The sequence below is a fragment of the Mastacembelus armatus genome, chromosome 1 (genome assembly GCF_900324485.2).
Source record: "Mastacembelus armatus chromosome 1, fMasArm1.2, whole genome shotgun sequence".
NCBI classification, from domain to species: Eukaryota; Metazoa; Chordata; class Actinopteri; order Synbranchiformes; family Mastacembelidae; genus Mastacembelus; species Mastacembelus armatus.
The window spans coordinates 8,773,277-8,794,591 of record NC_046633.1 but is presented as its reverse complement, the minus strand read 5'-3'; the positions used below and the strand labels follow the sequence as shown (position 1 = coordinate 8,794,591).

At 39.9% G+C, this 21,315-nt stretch overlaps 1 protein-coding gene across 1 annotated transcript; it reads right to left on the bottom strand.

Moving 5' to 3' along the window:
• Positions 1–15,397: 15,397 nt before the first annotated feature.
• On the bottom strand, positions 15,398–17,397 carry helt (helt bHLH transcription factor). Its single transcript, XM_026304144.1, has 4 exons — positions 17,299–17,397; positions 16,623–16,727; positions 16,383–16,479; positions 15,398–15,873 (listed from the first exon to the last, which is right to left on the bottom strand). Exons 1-4 carry the CDS (start codon positions 17,323–17,325, stop codon positions 15,398–15,400), a joined length of 705 nt encoding a protein of 234 aa, XP_026159929.1. The 5' UTR covers positions 17,326–17,397.
• Between the last annotated feature and the right edge of the window lie 3,918 nt (positions 17,398–21,315).

Genomic DNA, 21,315 nt, shown 5'->3' with positions numbered 1-21,315 from the left:
GTTGGAATACAGTTGGCTGAGTATCTACAAATCATCTGGATCAAAACGTTTTAACTCTTGTATTATTTCCAAAAGAAGCTTTAATACTGTGTTAAGTGCCATCAAAACTCTTGTTGTACTATTATTTAAATCTGATCTAGATTTGTAAAAGTCGTTGCTCGGATCTTAGAGTTTGAGGGAGGGGTCATGGAGGGGGCGCAGGCTTGGATTTGCATTTTGAGTATGAAGAGCTGCAGGTGTCAGACAGTTAGACCCCCCCACCACACGCATAAACACTTACACACACACACATACACAAAGCCGTTACGGAGCTCTTACGCCAAACACGGTCACTGATTTTATCTGTTAAGAAGCAGCTGAGACAAACATCTTTTTATTCCTCTGGTCTCCTGCTGTCTATCTCAAGACCAGACTCAGACCATTAGAGATGAATATCAGACAGGTTTAAAGCCACAGAGATTATTAGAGTCAAAACTCACCAGTGTGGGACCACTGGTCATTTTTAGGTGACTTTTATTTTGCCAAAAATTAATTAGATTTAAAAACTTGACATTAGGGACACTTGTTATGACTGATAAATAAGATATATTCAGAAATGATAATAGAGCTGAAATAGAGATTTTGATTTTTGTTTTTGTTTTTTTGTCAAAGTCACGTGTGTCTAAATCAGTCATATTTACAAGCCAAAGTGGACACATTGACATTTGTGAAGAAAGAGGAAAAAGCTTCATGACAATTCATGAAGAATTGCAGGCATACAGTCAGTGGGGGATGAAAGGATGGATATGACACGGGTGGAGACAGTGCGGCTGAAAGAAGCTGAAAGAAAAGAGGTTCATGTGAAAATTAGAAACCAAAGAGAGGCAATGTGAGAGCCAACAGAGGATGAGAGCTAAGAGTAGGAAGTGTGACTATAAAAGGTGGGCATGAAACAAACATGAACTCTTTAAGAGTATTATCCTTTGGCTCTGATAAGGTCTGCAAGACGGCTATCCATGTATTATTGCCAGCCAAAAATTTCTAAAAGGAAATTTGGGTTAAGGTCATAACATGTTGGTCTGAGCATAATCTCACATTGCATAAATATAACTAAACATACCCTACCGGCACTTTGTTTTCCCATATCAAATCTTTCTAAATCTTTTTACACTTAATTAACTAGTCAACACCACTTTCCATCTGGCTTAAGACATTTTAGATGTGTATATTAAAATAAGACAGTATATTTTCTGTATAATTTAGTATAGCAATACCATAGATGTAACACAAGGTGTTGCATTTTCTGATTTTAGGGTTAAGATTTTGGGGGTATCTGTGGTTACATAGTGTCACACTGTTTATACTTCAGCTCTGAAGTTGGCACTTAGAGGAAGCAGAGCATGCAGCCCCTTCACAGATTAAGTTCACTTAATTGGATAGATTAACCAAAGTAAACTTTGTCTACAGTCCATTTTTTAGCATTTAGGCAGGCTCTATAAAGAGGTTTAACAAAATGTGAGTGCGTATCTGTGTGAGTACATATATGCAAATAATTTTATTCCATTAATCTTCATCCTTTTCATCACCGGGTGAGAATGTTTAAATATACTTCACATCACTGGTCCTGAATATTGAGACTACTGTTTGTTTTACTTTAAGTTCCCCTGTTTAGCCTGTAATCAACAGGATATAAAAATGTAATCAATGGCTATAACACACTATTGTGTTTTAAACACTCAGGTCTCTTTACACATACGTAACAGTCTGTTATAAACTTTGAGTAAAGCATTGCCATTTATTGTTGTTTTTATGAAGCAATTTTTATCTCCCATTTAAAAATCCCTGAATTATATGATTTTGGTAAGTATGATACAAACAGATCTATCATGCATCAGGGTGTTTGATATAGATAATCCAGATGAAGTTTCAAGTAAAAATTTATTTCTAAAGCACATTTAAAATAACAGCAGTTGACCAAAGTGCTGTGCAACAAGTAACAAATAAATAAATAAAATGTATCCTTCACTTACACCATTAAAAAAAAAAAATTCTCATATATAAAAAATATATTTAATGTAGCCATGGGAGCCTCACAACAGAGGCAGCAGCCTGAACAAAAACTCTTATTTCTTTCCTATGACATTTCAGTCTCTTTTGCCTTCCTCTGTGTTGTTTTCTTTACTCTAAAGTGTAGAGGTTTTAAATAGCAGCCCTCACTCAGAATGAAAGAATTCCACTTGCACAGGCGTTCGCTCAAGACACACTAATCAATTCAGAGGAGTAACATACTTGTAGCACCCTCAAGATGATGGTTACTCACACACAAATGTGTGAACTACATTCATCTATTCTTCAGTCTTCTCAGAAACACAACAACCTCTTCAACAAGGCCATTTAAGACTGAAGATTCTGAACCCTCTCAAAAGCCCTTAGTACCAAATTAGTGGCATAATTTTAGCTGTGAAATAATCTGATCTGGAATTAGAGTTAGTAATGAGGAACACTTTGGCAAAGAGTTTGTCAAGAGTTTGACCTGTAGTGGCTCTAGTGATCAGATGTGTTGTTATGTATGTAAATGTATTGGTTTTGGAGAGGTTCAGCGCCTTATTCCTTGAGCAGAAAATTCTTTTGTACATCTTTAAAATAAGGGGGAAAGGAATGACTTCACCTGATTATATACAGGAAGGCTTTGGAAAATCTAAAACCACTTGTTGTGGATCTTTGCTGTGCACATTTCCTCAGAAAACATCATCAGTCTGTTGCCGTTGATGTGTAATGGTGTTTGATTAATCTTTTGATTTAAAATTGGTATGTCTGTAGCATGAAGCTAAAAAAAAAAAACAGCCCCAACTTGTATGTTACAAATAAGGGGGGGGACAAAATAATAACAGCGTCAAAGACAATTCATTGCCGCCTCTCTAATGTAAAAACCTGGCAGCTCCAGAGCAAACGTGAGTATTTTCTGCATTTCTTTATTTCACATTATTATAAATTGAATATTTTTATGTTAACTGACAGCTCAGAGCATGTTTGTATAATCTGACCATCACTGATAAAACACTTAAACAACAGTGTGATTTCATTATACCGTCTGTTAATAAATAATTTTAATACTGACACAGTTTCTAAGAGTCATACAGGTTTAGCCAAATGTAATGTCTTTAAACTCTTCTCGTCTCTGCTAGAACATTGTTTAAGATTATCTGAAAACCTTAAGAGTAGATTAGTACAAAAAGTCTTAACACCTTTGATAAATCAATTTGTTTGATGTGTTTCTATGTCCATGTATCCACGGGTTTTTGTTGTGCTTGTGTGACAGTGCACCTGACAATGCATCACTGACTCTTTGATTGGGGGATAAGTCGCTGCTTGTGTGTCCGTCTTGATTTGATGGCCCGAGAGAGGGCTGATTGACCCCGTGACCTTTCTGTGTGGCGCGATGGTCCTTGGTGTCCAGAGCTGCTGTCAGCGGGTTAATGAGCGACGGCTGCTCGGGGCACGCTGGGCCTTAGCTAAGTGACTAGGCCGGATGACCACCCTCTGCTCTGACCCTTACGCCTCTCTGCTGCCATCAGTTAAACACCCCCCTGCACCAACAACACCAGTCCTTCTTCTGCCTCGTCCATCCTCCCCCTCCAGAGTGAAATTGGAACTCAGGACTTAAGATCAGGTTTGTACAGCTGCTGCACAAGCTTTCACTGCTCAGCAGCGGAAATGTTTCCTTCCCATTTATAACGGCAGTTTGGGATTCAGCAATGCACACACACACAATGCCTCATTAATTTATTTCAATAAAAATCAGACACCAAGAGCAAACTTTGATGTATGTACATCAGCAACTCCACACCTGCTGATGGATGGATTATTGTAAAGTAAGAAACCCATGGCAATATAAAACGAAAGTGGCACCAGGGTTTGTAATAGTTCTGACCAGGGTCCTAGGACCACATAAAATATAGATGATAAAACAATTATGAAAATAATAGCGATAAATATATCACAATAATGAATACAATAGCCATGCAGAAACAAACACAAAATGTGACTGTGTACCCATATTTTTATGCTATACTTACTAGGGTTGTTGGCTCAACAGGAAGTTCAAGAAGAATTCACAGATTTTCTGTGCCTCATACAAACTCAGATTTAGCTTTTTATGTTTATGTCTTGAATTCTCATACAAGGTACAGCAGATTTGTCTCTCGATGCAGCAGGCTTGTGTCTTGGTGCAGGTGAAACCTCGGGCCTCAGCACTACTATGGCGAGCAAAAGCCCAGCTGAAAGCAGCCCATCCCAGTGTGGACGTTTGTTAAAGTGAACAAGGTAATGAATTTTAAACTGCTATAGTAACAGCTCTCAGACATGTGGTTTTAGTGTGTGAGCATGGGTGAGTGGGTGGGCGTGTGTGTGTGTGCGGTTGGGATTTGTGGTTGTGTCTGTGCCTGTGTATCTGTATGAATGTAGGGGGATATGTGAATAAATGGGTGTGTGGGGGCTGGGAGTCAGCTTCTGTGTACATGTGAGTGTATGTGCTGAGGATAAAGACCTAGCAAACCAGCCTGGCTTAGTTGACAGGTGACAAGGGTTGTTTTGAATAGGGATTTTGTAATACCAACAGTGAGGAGAAAGCCGGGGTACCAAGGGACTTCTGAAAAGAGAAAAAGAAGACTTTTCTTCTAGCAGTGATGGAAGAGAGAAAAGGCTGTGAAGGCTTCGAGGGACTTAGGGAACCCACTAATCAAACTGCTCCACCGTCTAGCGCACTCATTTTTATTCAAAATGTAGAAATGCTAAATCATTTCAATCGGATTGATCCCTGTGTCAGTGCCTGTGTGGTATTTTCATTCTCCTCTGTCTGCCACGTCCTCAACTTTGACATATCAGTCAAGCAAGGACAGAGCTGTTACAAAGAGGACTGATCCAGAGGCAGCCTAATGGTTAAGAAGCAGCATTTAAAATGTTGTTTGTAAATTTGTATAAATTAATAGGTTGTCTGGAAGTGAACCTCTTTAAATTGCTTCATCTTCCAAACATTTCCCACCCCCAAAATTTGAAAGAATAAAAGCCTGTCAGTTCAAACATAGCTACTACACTTTAACATGGTGGTTTCCTGTGTTGCTGTGTACGTGGTGCCCTGTGTTTGCGTGTGACAGCTGGGAGCCATGATATCTGCAAGATTAATCTCAATGGGCGGCAGGGACACGTTGTGTTTTCTGCCACTTGTTCGCTACTGTCTTCACAGTGTTGCCTTTAGAGATCGGCTGCCTCCACATCTGCGCCTTACTTGATTCATGTTATTCATATTAAATTTGACATTTAATTCAAAGTTTCATTTTACGGATTTCAAAAGTTCTCTTCAGCCATTTTAGTGTGAGAGTACAAACCATTTTGTAAAGATCATAGGTCAGTGTGGTCAAAGAGTATTATTCATCCTGTGAAAAAATATATTACTTTGTATCTTCTGTGGCTCTGTCAGCTCAGCGATCTCATCTTGGGTCTGAAGATGACAGGTTTTTAATGAAAGCTGCATTACAAGAGGGCCACTTGGAGTTTGAAAGATATGGGCATATACCAGGAGTGAGGGGTTTAATGAAAAGACACTGTTTCTTGTGCAACTTTGCTTTATTCACACTGGCTTTACATTGTTTGTATTTGGATTCCTACTGACCTTACTGCTTTATTTGAAAATGATGATAACTGCAAAATCAACCATTCCCCAAATTGCCCTTGATTGATTGAATGAGTTCAGTTAGTAATATATTGCGTTGATTTAAAAAAATAATGTTATTGGTTCCAAGTATTGTTTAAATTGATCTACATTACTGCTTCACACTTATGTCTCACAAATGACATTGTACACTCTGAGCTCTCCTGAGTGTGCTCACCTCAGTAACTGAATTAACATCAGAGTGGATTAGTGTTGGGAGGAAACACAAAAATTGCTAATCGTATTTACAAGAGATGTTTTTAGGGTTAAACACCCCTGCTGTGACCCAGCCTGTCCAACGGAGAACATTTACCCAGGCAAACAGTGGCCTCTCCACCACTCCCACCCCCTCCACCTCCACACAGCTACCACAGAGTTGTGGATCAGCCCAGGAATGAAAAAAGGAGCACTGACACAACTCTCATCCTCTCCTCTACCGTCTGAGATTAAATCATGAAATCATTTAGTGTTTGTGTGGTCTTCCCTGACTATGAGGAGAAAGGATGGACCGAGTAGCGAGAGACAGAGAGGAGCTCAAGTCAGTGTGTGGGAACCACATAGGGAGAAATCCCTGGCTGATCCAGGCCAAGACACTTTGTTTTTTCCCCCTACACTCCCACCCCTGTCCTCCTTCTCTTTCTAGCCATCCATTTTTGGGTTTTCATTTTTATTCATAGGGTGATTGGGGTTGGGTGTCAAGAAAGCAGGGGGCAGTGTGTGTGTGTGTGTGTGTGTGTGTGTTAGGGTGTGTGTGTGTGTGTGTGTGTGTGTGTGTGTGTGTGTGTGTGTGTGTGTGTGCGTGCGTGTGCGTGCGTGCGTGCGCGTGCGTGCGTGTGTGTGTGTGTGTGTGTGTGTGTGTGTGTGTGTATAGCAGGAAGGGATTGTTTGTCAGTGGATGCCAGTGGATGTAGGTGCAGGCCTCAGACCAGGCCTGTCAACAATAGCCACAGTGTTGTTTGGGTAGTTGCGTCCAGGACTCTTGGACATTCTTCCCATGTCAGTATAATCACTACTGGGAGGTAGCTCCATTACGGATTACCATATCATTAATAGTATCCATGACTTTTGTTCAAAGGCTACTTGTGTAATGTTGCCTTGTGGATGACGGCTAATCCGCTGAACTGCAGCTGTAGGAAAGAAGAGGGGTAGATCCCACCATCAGTCTCTGCCTCTCTCTCTGTGCTTCACACACACAAACACATATAGACACACACATACACACTACTCCACACATGCAAACACATATAGAGGCATCTCTCTGTCCAGGCCCACGGGGATCAGGCAGATACAAACAACAGTCAAATACAAAGTTCCCCCCATAGAGAAAAAGAAACATCCATTCTACACTTCCCAACTGATCCCCTCCCTAAAGCCAAAGACCAACCCTCCACCTCCTCCTTTTCTGTCCCTTCTCCTCCCCTGTCCCTGAGTTGGCTCTCGTCCTTCCATTAAAGCCCCCTGCTCTTTAGCGCACCATCCTCTCAGATGGTGGGCCAGATTAGGAGGGGAACAATAACAGTTTTCAATGTAAAATGTGCATCTTGTTAGTCCTTTTTCTCTCCTCTTCTATCTTATGATGGGAAGAGAAAGGGAGAAGCGTAAGCAGCCATTCAGGAAGTTATCTGTGGGTGTCTTCTCCCCACAAATGGTAGCTTGTTTTGTGGCTGTGTTTAATCCGCCTGTGCCTCTCTCTCTGCTGCTGGGTTGTTTTTCTTTTTTTTTTTTAAAAAATACACAACAGAAAATAAGACAGGAAACTTTTTTTGTTTCAGTTTGTTTAGATTTGCCCAACCAATGGTATTTCAGCTCAGCAACTGGGAGATAGGAAGCTTCAGACGAATGCATCTTTATGCATTTTTTACAGTATTTTATTTTTAAAGAAGCTTTTGCACTCTTAACAGAAGTTTGTTCTTACCTTGTCAACATTTTTAGACTAAAAATAAATATTGTGATGATAATAAATTTATCAAATACATAAAATATGCTTCTATCACACAATTTTACTTTATTGATCTCTTGTCTACCAATAAGAGCAGAGGATGATTGTTAAGTCATGCATCTCTCATACATCATAATACAATCTGGGTTTAGTCCAAAATGGTATATTGTCTTTACAGTTAAGTACAAAAGTTATTTTCATTTTTCTGTTCAGAGAATGTGCTTAGTTGTTGTTTTGAATGGGACCGAACCCACCTTGGAATGTCGGAGTCCTCACAGTGTTGGCATGTTGGCAAGGACAGCTGCCAACTCTCAGACACCTTTGAATGATACACTCTTGCACCCTTGTTTGTTTTCCTTAAGGGTACTATTGTTTTTATGTGTGTGTGTGATAATGATAGTTGAGTGGAGGCAATAGGACTGATAATCTGCAGAAAAAGTAGATAAACTCCTAGAAGCATTTTGAAAAATAATTAGTTAACATTATCTTAAGATCCACTTAAGATTTTTAGAGGACTTTCAACTGCATCCCATGGTCTTCTTCAGCAAATGTAATATCCCATTTGCTAAAACTGTGGGATGCAGTTAAAAGCCCCAAACACAGCCAATAGATGTTTATGCCCAAATATGAAAAAAAAGTTTTAATTAACTTATTTAATTATATCATTATTTTATCTTCACTTGCTTTCCAGCAAATATTAAAAACAACTCAAATGCTGTGTGTGGAATAGTCAACCACTGAATGCAGTGGATGAATTTATCATAGTTTATGTAACAGTTAAGCTGTTAGAAAAATGCCAGTACTGTCATTATCAGGTTCAGCTGTTGGCAAATGAAATGACTAAAATTAGATTTTATAGTTTGTATTTTAAAATGTTTCATTGTGTAATGTTGTTTGCCAGTGGTGGGAGAAGCACTCAGAGCTTAAGGATATATATATGTATAAGCAAAGATACCACAGTAAAAGTCTCATATTGACTTTTACTTACTTTTACATAAAACAGCCAAATATAATTCAAATACTAAAAGTGAATAGACCCAATGACACATTTTACAAAATGCATGTTTTATTACTGGATTATAATGTTTATAATCTTTACTTTTTAAATAAAAATACTTGAATACAAATACCACACTATTGTTCCTAAATATAGTACTTTAGTAAATGTACTTAGGTATTTTCCACCACTGCCTTTAGTAAACATGCATACATCATAAAGTAGTCACACTAAAATATGTTTTTCTTTTTTTTGCAACTATGTTGAAAATGTTTCGAAAGCGTCACTTAGGAAGCAGCCCAGTCTGTTTCTTCCTGTCTCACTGGATGACTGACACATCTGATTTTAAACTGATTCGTCCTAGGTGGTTGTCTCTGTAGCCCGTGTTGTGTTGCTGCATGTTCTTGGTGTCGGACAGGGGTGCCCTGCTGTGAAGGTCACAGTGAGGTCAGTGAGTGTATGACCGTCATACGACCACTGACCACTGCCACACGACCAGTCTCCCTGGCAAACACTGTAAAACTAAAGGATAAAACATTCTTTTTACAATATTTTTTAATGTTGCTTTCACTGTCTCACCTCTGTGTCTTTTTTTTTTTTTTAGTCTATTTATCTGTAAGACACCCCCCCCCCCCCCCCCCCCAAAAAAAAGTCCTTCAGTTAAAATAAAAGCATTCACACTATCAACATTCACACAAGAAAATTGATTTGCTGGGTCACATTCAGTTTGACCGCATGCAGTCACTTGAGATGAAGTCTTCGACCCTTAGTGGCTGTTGATCTCATTTTTGCTTAATTTCTTTCTCTGGATTGGTTACTCAGGTCGTGACCTCTGAAGGTGACCTGTGGAGCCCCAGGGTCCCCCTTGCTGGCCCTGTGCTGCCCCCTGGACGAAGCTAAATATAGAGGAGCAGCCGTCATTTCACTGGACAAAAGGACAAACATACCATGCTTGCCCCTCATGAGTCCAGCCAAGCGCACAGGGAGCACATTAGGACCTCAGGGTTTTATTTACCCTTTCTTTCTGGCCCTGCAAAATGTCGACTGGGGCGTCGAGTTTGTCAGGTGCCTTGGCTGTGACCATCTGACCACACCACACACAAGATTCCCAAAGAGCTTCACGTTGGATTCCCCTGATTCATGTTGTCGGCTTTGATATCCCCACTCACCACTGAAGCGTTATGTTTGAGAAAGGTTTCTGGCAGGAATAAATTGCCACTGGTTACAGCTTAAAGGCTTCCTTAAAGAAACCTCCATATTTGAATGAAGTCCAGTCAGCACAACAGTGATTGAAGCTCACAGGGCAGCTCTGACTCTACTCAGTACCAAGATGGATATTCCAGTCCTGCTGTAGGGCTTCCACTTCCACGGGTTAGTTCTCTAAAGTACAAACATAGATTAAATAAAACAACAAAAAGAATCATATGGTTTTGATTAACCCTTAGTGTTTTTTTTTAATTTTATTATGCATTTGATGTGATTTGAAGAGTCCAGTATTAAGTGGTTGTACTACACAGTATGGTTTGTATACTAATGGATATTTATATTTCTCTTTTGAATTGTATCCTATTATAAATATTAGCCACTTGGGATGAACATTTTTTTTTTGTTGTTTTGTATACTTCACTAGTAGTTGAGTAAAATAATGTATGTGTCAGAATCCTGACAAAGCAAAATATTTCAAGAAAAAAAAGACTTAAGAAATCACATTTCCCCTCTTAATTATTCTAAATGTAAATGGGTGCAAATAGCTTTATTAGTGAGCTCTTTAACATATTCTGTCAAATATGAATAATTTATTGATGTTGTCCGACTTAATGCAATTGGTCTTTAACAAAAAGGCCTTAAAACATAAATTATGCCACTCCATTGGAGACGTCTTATGAAATTACTCACATGGTGTGATATTTGGCTCCTCTTTTACACATACTCCCCTTTATAAACACTCACAGGAACTGGAATGTATGACTGTCTTTGTCTAACTACCATGCAAAATTACCTGATTTATCTCGAGCACTTTCCGATGTCACACTGTCTGTGCTCGTGACAAAAGTGTCCCTTGTTGTGGCACAGCAGATAACCAAACCCACTCTTCTGAGGCTCTCAGCCCGATCTAAAACACACTTTCTCAACCTTTTGTCCTCCTAAAACAAAGAACTACACTTTCTCTTGCCAAATGATTCCTTAATTGTGCAAGTTAACAAGCTTGCTCTTTTTTCCCATGAATAACAAAGCATTTGGTCCAATTTTGTTTCTTTTTGTTTGTTCTTTTTTTTCTTTCTTTAACTCTGAGTCCTTTTATATAGTGTGCTGTTGCACGCTTGCTGAGCTGTTCCCATGCTGCTCTCTGGCTTCATATTTCCTTGACTGTCTGTGGCAGCGGTCGTGTTGTACACAAGAAAAACTTTACAAGATGAGAGAAAAAGACAAAGAACTAGAAAAGTGAGGGCGTGACTGATATGATGGTCCACAGTAGGACATTTCGTACAGTATTCATTATGTTTTCGTTTATAGGGGAGATGTGTTTGACCCTTCCCTGCTCTCCCTGCTTTAAAACCCTGCCTCTTTTATCACTCTATTCATTTTTGGCCCAAATATCTTAGCTGTAAATGGAGGTAGGGTTGAATAGGACATCTCCATGGATTTGCATAATCTGATGGCATTGCTGGTGAGCACATAGAGGGTTGTGCCAAGTGCAAAAAGGTGAAGCCTTCATCCCTTGGCAGGGGCCAGAGGCGACTATGGAAACTCCTCCTACAGTAAATGTAATCAGATTTAATAGCTTATATGTTTGGCTTTACCTTATTTTTTAAGTGTGGATGATAAAAATATGAAGGCTGTCTGTAAATATATCATCTGTGTTTCTTTTCTGCAAACATTTTCAGAAAGATCTACCTTTCTCCAAAGAAACGTGCGCTATCAGATCAGGTATTGTCACTTTTCACACTCTGTGTCCGCTCACTGAGGTGCTCTCACCCGAATCACTCCCAGACAATCAAAAGGCATTGATATGTGTTGCTTTTTCTCCCCTAACAGACTCCATTCATGTCTGCTTTCTTCTTACAGTGCCCGTCATTCTTCAGACATCGCTGGTGCCAAGGCAGTAGGATGGCTGCCTCTCTGATGGGAAACTGTTGCTTATGTGCTGGGTTGGCTGCCAAGTTTTGGCATTATTGGTGAGAGGAGTAGGGGGAGGATGAGAGAGACGTGGGGGAGGTGTACAGAAAGGGGGCCCTTTAAACCCTGTGAGATAGTGGTATCTGTTGTGGGAATGATCTTCATCCCTTTCCCCCCTGTTTCTGTTTCTCTCACTTTTTCTTTCTCTCTGTCTCCCCCCTGTTCTCGTCCCTCCTCCCTCCACCCCTCTCTCTTTTCATGCTGCAGATCAGACGACCATCCTGAGGTGAGCCGGTGGAGATCTGATGCCACTGGAGCATTTTGATTACCAACCAGACTGACTGACTCTTGGATTTCTCACAGCTTGGTACTTTGGCTTCTCTCCCAAAGCATGACTGTCACCCTCCTTTACACACACACATTTACACACAGAGAGGCAACACAAACACACTAAACCATGGTAAAGGAAAGGAGATTTGCTGTTGAACTCTCAGAGGCTTAGCAAACCGTCTAAGCCTGACTTTAATGCGCGTACAGGTGCAAAGATCGAAAGGAGCTTTAAGACACTTACAGGGCAGGGTGGTTCTTAGTGGTGCTAGGCTATAGCAGTGGTTCCCAACCTGTCTGGCTTCTGACCCGTTCAGCCAATAGTTCAATTGTATGCTTTCTTGTAGAAAGTTAGATAAGATTAATATCAGCCTCATATTTGTCCATTATATGAAGCTATACAATGAGGAGACTGTAAGTTTGGCTTAGCACAAAGACTGGAAATGTGTAAACAGATAGCCTGACTCCAAAAGTCCAAATGTAACAAAAATCCACATACCAGCACCTCTAAAGCTCACTAATTAATATGTTACATCTTTCTTATTTAATCATGCAAAAACTGAAATAGATATTTGCCAAATTTTCAGGTAATAGTGTGGTAGAATAGTTGTTACGCCTGTTTTTGGCATGCATGCTAAGCTAAGCTCAACAGTTGTCTGTATTTTCAAGTTCAGTTATGAGTGATATCAGCCTCATCACTCAAAATGTTAGGCCATGCTTGTAAAATGAAAAGCCATAAAAAGCTAAACCAAATGTCACTTGATGGATTTATTTCTGGAAAATATGCTATTTATAATACACATTAACTTGTTGTTCCATTTGTTAAACAATATACACAGATATACAATATACACACATTTTCTCTGAAAATAAACTACATATACAAAAAAAGTTCCAAAATGTAACACACACACTGTATCTCTAACATGCACTGAGGCAAAAATAGTGCAGCTGCACCTGAACAGGCTGTGGGTAGAGTGTGTTTTGTCTGCAGATAAAAGTATTAGTATTAAAATACTGTTAGTGCAGCACAGACAAACTGGTAAGTATCAGGTTAGAGTTACGGTTCTTATAGTGTGAAACAGTGGTCCCTAAACATGTACAATGAGATGGTTTGGTCAATTGATACATATTTGTCTTCTCAATATAGTACAACTTTTTTCATGTAGTTGTTTTTAGTTTTGGTTTTGTTCCATTACATTCTAATACATTATTCCAACTATTTTCAGGGAGAAAAAAGTCCTGAACTTATTCCCATCATTGTGCAGGGTGATGAAAGTTGTTTTCTCTTTATAAACTTGCCTGAAGTTCATTCTCATCACAGTTAAAATTTAAGACCCGAGTGGGCTTTTCTTTGACGTTCCAGTGATGAATAATTTTTTTCAAAAAGTGGATTGTCAAAGTTCAGCATGTGATATTAATGTGAAAGGTAAACATTTTTCAACTGAAGCTTAACAGCTATGGCTCAGTTTACATGACAATAAATGGTTTGGACTCCTTTTTTATCCCTGCTCAGTTTATTATTATTCATGTGATGTGCTCTGACTAAATCTTTCTCATCTGGCTGCACGTTAGTCTTTTTTCCTCTTTAGGGTCAGGATTTAAACCAATATTGGGCCTGTAGGGATCCAAGGATTCCTTCGAAGACTTTTATCTTTTATCATATTGTTGCTTTTCCATCTTTCATTCATTTGCTTTTTTTGTTGCTTGTCTTTTTGGGCAGTGGCTGGTTAATGTGGGTTTATCCAGCCATCCAGGCGATTAATGTGAGCTTATCCATTCGCCATCCATCTATTCATCCAGGAATAACTGTTGCATCCATCCTGTCTTGTCCACACATGTAAGTACACATACCTACACTACATATATATACCTACACCCTTACTTTTTGTTTTTCACTACATTTTTACAAGTAAGAGCCTAGAACGACACAGGGGTTAGATATGTGAGATGATTTCAGCTTTGCTTCTAAAGGAAAACTGGAAGAAAAGATGTTTTCTTGTTCCCCTCTCAGACAGAAACTTTGATTTCATGGTGTTGATTATTTTTCTTCGCAGTCACTGAAGGATGAAACATAAAGACACAGAAATTGTTTCCCTTTTAGATGCAACACAATGGATCTCACTGGTTTAAAAAAAAAGAAATAACAAGGGAGTTCCTCCTCCCTTCTCTTTTTTTACAACTCAACACTATACAACTTACTTTAAGAAAGACAGAAGGAGCCTGGGAGCAGATTAATGCTGATTGGATGCCAGCTTGCCAAAAAGACATCTGTTTTGATCAGGGTAATACTTTATTCTATAGGATGCAAAGAGCCTCTAACTGCTCACAATATGGTTTTCCCTTACAAAGTAAGAAAAAATTTAAAAGGGTAGAGGAGCAAGTTCATTCTTTATTGTAACTGTGCTGCTCTCCAGCAATGCGCCCACGTCTGACTCAAGAAAAGTCGAATTTTACATGTTAACAAAAGACAAATTTTGTGGCCTGCTCTTCCCTGCATAACATCCCACTTTAACCTTGATGGGTAGTCACCCTCATTTGCCTAAATATATGGAAATAGTGAGACTTGGCTAAAGTTCAAAGGAGCGACTTCTATCCTGCCGTGACACTTTCTTCTGTAAGTCTTCTGAGCTCCTTGAATTCAACTCTTTATTCAGAACATATCACAGCTACTTTTGTTTTCCTTCATTATAAAACTTTGTATATTCATCATGCCTTGTCTGGAAATTTGATTGAAACTATGGATGGTTCTGAGTCCAATAAGAGATTTGAGATTTAAGGAATGGGGAGTCTGAAGTAAATTAATGGCTTTGTTAAGTGAAGGTCTGTTTAAGTCAGAGGCAGGTGGTCCAGTGGCTCCAGTCTGCCTCTGGAACCAGCTGTGACCCTGAATAAACCCACAGATGAGCCATTTACAGACTGCAGAAAAATATTTACAAGCTATATGGCGTTTTCAGTAGGTTTGAAATTGTAGTGCACCATAACAAAGTGTTTCATTTTGCAAAGTTTGAGCTTACTCTCCTTACTCAAATGATCCATTTTGATATCAGAAAGTCACTTCAGTCATAATTCCCAAAGAAGCTTGTATTTCATCCTATAAGCTCATATATACTTGACAGCTCTCTTTCTGTGTTCCTGTTCAATAATGTTTAATAATTTACTGACTACTTGAAAATCTTTTCCAAGTATTTTATTGCTGTAGGAAGGTAGTGTAAATGTCAGTAAGTGATGACTAAACAACGCAAATATTAGTTTGAAATATTTATTCACAACATGTACATGATCTGTTTCTTCATTCACAAATACATAAATAAAAACACAGCAAAGTTATTTACATGGCGTGTTGCGCACTGTGCAAACTGAACGTGTTTGCGTGTGTGTGACCTATGAAGTTGAAATAGTGGTGATCGAGTCCCTGCACCGGTGACAAGTATCCTCCGTGCTGTTGCGTGTGCGCAGAGAGCGGCACTGTTGGGTACGACATGGCCGGGCTGCGGGCCGAGCTGTGCCAAGAGAAGTGTCCCGGTGCACTCTGCTGGTACATGGAGTCAGAGGGGCTGTGGCTTTGGTGCTCCGGAGAGGAGTGCAGCTGGCTGAGGTAGTCGGACGGTTCTGGTATCGAGCCGACTGAGCCGAAAACCGGCTCGGTGACCACGCGGGACTTGGACTGTAAGAAGGCGAGAATCCGTGCGTACTTGATGTCTTTGGTTTCAGCTCTGTCCTCTGTGGTCAAGTAGTGCACCAGGTTCTTCATACACTCGTGGTATCCATAGTGGAAGTAGTTTGCAAACTCGGCCAGCAGTTCACCTAGAATTAATCAAAATGAACAGAAGTTACAATCCTGTCGGCGTGAAATGTTAAACAAGTTTGGCGCACAATTCCGTGGTCGGAGTCCGGGTGCGTATAGGACTTGGAGCAAATGTAGATAAAAGTGAAATTCGAATAACGATTACACAAATATACTAATAACACATACTGCAGTTCCTCCCACAGTCCAAAAACACACAGGTTGATTGGTGACTCTAAATTGCCCATAGGAGTGAGTGTGAGTGTGTGTGGTTTTTTGTCTTTGTGTGTCTATATGTGGCCCTATGATGGACTGGTGACCTGTCCAGGGTGTACCCCTGCCTTCCACCCGAAAGAGAGCTGGGATAGACTCCAGCAGATCCCCGTGACCCTGGTTAAGGAATATGGTTGTATAGAAAATTGATGTATGAATGGACAGACTGCAGTCAGTAGATAGACCGTGATTTTGTCTGCAGAACCCTGGTGATGGGATGCGTAAAGTATGAGACCTGTGCGAAAGGTTTACTGACCTTTTTCTCTCCCACGGGGGAAATCGGCTGAGTGCAGCGCTCGCAGATATTGAACCGTCATTTCCAAGATTTCAGCTTTTTCCAATTTTCCAGAGTTCTGCCAAAAACATACAAAATCTAACATTATGGAAATGTTTGACTGCAAATATTGACTGTGACTAGAATAACCGATATGATATTTTCTCTAAATTGTCAATACTGTGAAATTACTACTTGAACTTACTACAAATGTTACAATACCTGTTTTGCCAGTGCCATTGGGACGGTTTTTCCTAGTTCGTTTAGGCAGCGGTTGATGCGGTCCCGTCTTCGTTTCTCAATTACTTTATGGGAGATGGGGGTTTTCTGTAAAAACAGCGAGAGGCACAACATGAGCGCACGGAATCGCTTACAGTTTTATCGACCAACACACACGAAAGTAAACAGAAACTAAATATTATGCAGCAACGAAATAATCTAAAAACTTGTTGACGCGATCTGTACAGTAACTCCTGCCGAGATTTGCGCGCCGCGCGCTCTGTTAATCTAGAGCGCACCGCAGACATCTGCGTTCCGGGTAATTTGTATAAATCTACGGTCCTGCTAAACACATTTAACGTATCGTTTACTGGCTTTAACATGTTGTCAATGTTTGTAACGTAATTATTTACATTGTTTTCGTCAAAATTAGCATCAGTGGCAGATTGCTTCTTTTATATGATTAGTGCGCAATAGTTGTCCCGTAACGCGTGCCACAAGCTGGTGGACAGAAGATTTCTATTCCATTCGTGTAAACGTTACTCCAAAAAGCAGTGAGACGATGTTCGATGCAACTACTGAAGTACAAAATCCCAAAAGTTAACTCAAATGTTTTAAATGTGTCTTGCTCCCGGAATATGTCAGTCCTCAAAATGCAGAGCGCACATGGAGCGCATACCTTTCTGTCTTTCATTTTAGATGCCATAGACGAATTTCTGACAAGCCTTTTAAAACGAATTCAGCTGAAGGTTGAGTAGATGTGTTGCTCTGGCAGAAGATGAAGCGGACTGAGGTTTGGGAGGAAAACTGGCCCTTATAAAGGGATCATCCCAGAGACTCTGTCATTCATGGTGTAAATTATTCCATGGGATTAGAGCCATGCATTGGGTAAATGTGTGCAATTAGGATCAGTTAAAGAAATAGTAAAAATCCAAAGCCATGGGCTAGCAGGGGGGCAAACCTGCTTTGTTAATCCACGTGGCTGTTCAAAAGACACGTGATTACTTTCGGAATATTATTTGCATAGTAACAACCCAGGCGGGAAATAAGAACTGAGCGTTGGGATCGCCTGATCCTGCGGGGCGCACTTTGCGCACAGAAAACAAAGCAGATGAGAAGAGAAACCCTCTTTCTTCCAACTCGCGTTTCTCACACGATCGCCTGTTTACAAATCCCAGCAAGCGATCTTAACTCTCATCCAAGCCCAGTCCCAGTTTTAAGGCCTGTCCAGTGTCATTAAAGTAATTAAGTAAGCCTTTAATAGGCTGTTCCGCCAAGTTCAGGGGAGATCTTTTGGAGACGGAGTCCCCCCGTTTGTTCCCGGCGTTTCTCACACGACTTGGTGACACGTCCATCTTTTATGAGAGATGGCAAGCTTTTTGTTTACATTCTTTATTTTGTTGAACTCCTCGGCAGGTGTGTGATTAGCCCTGGCACACGAGCGTCGTCTGCGTCAAGGCCAGCGTCTCCAGCAGCCTCTGGCACACGAGGGTTACCCACCACTGGAGACTCTTTGGAGAGGCTCAATTTGTATCCCATTATCCTATAAGAAAATGTCTATTCAGTCGAATGAATAGTTTCATTGGCCTAAATTTTAATAATGCTGTGAAAGAAAGGGAGAAATAAAGAAGAATGCAGCTGGTGTGAACGCGCATTATTCCCCGTCACCTGCAAGATGGGTAGCCTGGAGACCTCTATTCATTTGCCTAATTTCGGTCAACTTAACAAACTTTGGGAGAAATTATACTGCCATTGTTATGAAGGGTGAAGCTTTCTGATCGAATTAACAGCATGTTTTGATCCGGTAAATGTCATTAGAAAGAAAGAAACAATCGCGTTTAAAGCGGCCTGGGTAATGCGCCAAGTGGAGACGCCAAAGCGCAAACTGCACAAAGGGTGCTAGTAAATGCCACAGGGGACTTTTGTACCCTCACATTGCTCAAGTTTTTCCCCTCAAACAAAGGGCATTATTTTATACTTGAATACATTTCATACAACAATTGGCTGTTTTCTTCAAACATATTTTCACAGCAATGTTTAACAACAGGTTTATTGTGTGCGCCCCTTCTCACAGATTCAGACTGATCCCATGCGCCAAAACAGTTTGCTCCGATTCTTTTTTTCATTGAGAACGTTTTAATCTCGAAACTTTCACCGTGCTTGGATATATTTGATCCTGTGAGCGATGGCGAAGAATAAAAAGCTGCGGAGATTGAGAAAGAAAAGCTCACAAGACATCTGAAGCGTTTGGAGAGTTTTAGAGCACCATGGAGAGAAAGGCGCGAGCGAGCGGGACGGGGGCATAAAATCCAATTACTTGACTGTGCAGATTTTAACACTTTTTCTGTGTTTGTCCTTTGAAATATGGAGGGACCTGTAGACGGTTGCCTTTTTTTGTAAATGGCTGAATTAAAAACTGGAAGTTTTTACTAACTGACTTTGCAAAAAGTGTTGCGTCAAAACGAAACCAAACTATGCGTCAGGATTATTCCATCCTAACATTTGCTGTGCTACTTTGATGTGAAAAATGTATTTCCGTGTTTATGTTATTTGTCAACGTATCTCCCAACAGTCTGAGTTAACGAATAAACATGTAATATGCTGTTTAGACTAAAACATCCCTCAAATCACTGCTTTTCCTTCACACTCAATTTTATACATTTTTTGGCAACATCTGTGACTTGGTGCCAATATTGCTATGATTTTTTTTTAAAAACTACTTCTGGTTTAGGAGTAGTTTCTTCAAAAGCAAAATTATTCCTAAAATCAAGGAAACAATATAATAACATAAATGTAATAATAAATGAAGCCAGTTGTGCCAGAATTATCCACAGTGACTGTATCCTCTGCGCATGCCTATAGGACAAATGGACACATACTTCCTAAAATGATTTTGATTGTATAACAACGCTTTCATTGCTTTTATTATATTTTCTCCAGTAGATGTATGAAGAGAGTGTTGAAGTTTTTCCCTGCCGATAGATCTGCTGTCCACATCACCCAGTAACCAACATCTCAACCCCTTTTACTTTCAGTTCTGGCATTTTTGACGCGCTATTTACTTTTCATCACAAACTGCTGCATTTTCAGGCTTATCTTAGTGCATCATGTCATGTAGGCTCTTGGTTTGTAACAAATATTGTCCGTAACAAGATTCAGCAGCAAATCCAATGTTAAATTCGTGTTTAATTTGTAGTACATGCAATGTAGAACAAGGATGTTTACAAATGAAAAATGTTCAAAACCTTAAACTAACCAGTAGATTGACATTAGGGCTGTGTGAACATGAAACTGCTTCTATTGCACACAACAGACACAAAGTTGCAATAAGAACTGATGTTTAGTAAATACATGAACATAGGTCACAGTTTTTTAAGGGCTCGTATGCTGTTTATTATGTTTTATTATTGCTAAATACTATTTGAACATAATGTGCCATTGTTGTTTGATACTCAAGGTTTGGTGCATGTGTGGAAAACACATGTTGTTTACTGCCACTTCACACGAAGTCACTGACACACTGGCTGAATTCATTGTTTTCTGATTTGACCGATTTAGTTCGAATTCGTGGGAACAATTTTTACTTTGTATGTTTTAAATTCCAGTGAGAGCAATATAACATCTGTACACCAGCCCGTTACCGGAAAACATCCAGCCATGAAGCCTGATTTGCAGCAGCTCTGTCTGCAGCAGCAGCGCTCTGTGTGGACTATGTGTTGTCAGGCGCTGCGCTCTGACCCGTGGTGACCTCTGAGGGTCCCCGACACAATCCTTTGGCTTGGTGCGCCACCCTCAGCCTGAACTGCAACAGTTCACACGGTCCCCAATGAGCCCGTGGAAATGATCTAAGCTGGGTTCAGGCTGCGGGGTTCAGCAGGGACTGGCCCCTTTGAAAAACAAACAGCAGCTATTTTAAGCCATAGTTTTAGTAAATAAAGCTTGTAAACATGCGAGCAAATGTGTTTTATAATCATGTAATGAAAGCTATTTTACAGTAGGTCTGTCACAGTCAGTGTCGAGATGGAAAAAAATTAAGCAAATAGCTATAAACATTTTAAAGTCCTACAGCTGAGCTGCTGTTATTTTGAATATTGGGAGATGAACAATCATTTAGAACAATATAAAAATTACTGCAGACACTGAGACTAATGCAATAGTGATTGTCCATATTAAACACAAAAATAAGTTATTTTGCATCAGAATTTAACCAGTAACTCTTAATGAATTTATGTTCAGTATAAGGTTTTGCATATTGTAAATAGCTGTAAAGTATTTAAGTTCCTAAACACCAGGTGTGTGAGTAAAGGAACTAAGGACCATCTGCTTTTTAAAGTCAAACCGCTCCCTCTTGTGGTACATTTCGGGAGCTGCTACGGTCTGACCTGGCAAATAAATCTAGGTAAATGTTTTATAAACACAAACATAAGCAAACCGAGCCACCTAATTTCAAAGATGTGAATTACTTGCTAATATCACAGCGATATTTGTGCAGATTTTATAGAGGATGATTCTGAAATGACAGATGGAATAAAGTAGTTATATTGAGTTAAGGACTGTTGTTGTGCTGTATGCAGAGTACCTGCTTTGTGTTTTTATGCAAAGTAAATGAAAATGTGTGATGAGTAACTTCTGGTTTGTCTGCTTTCACTCCAGGATGTGTACCTATGAGACTTTTCACCATGAGCCTGTTGCACAG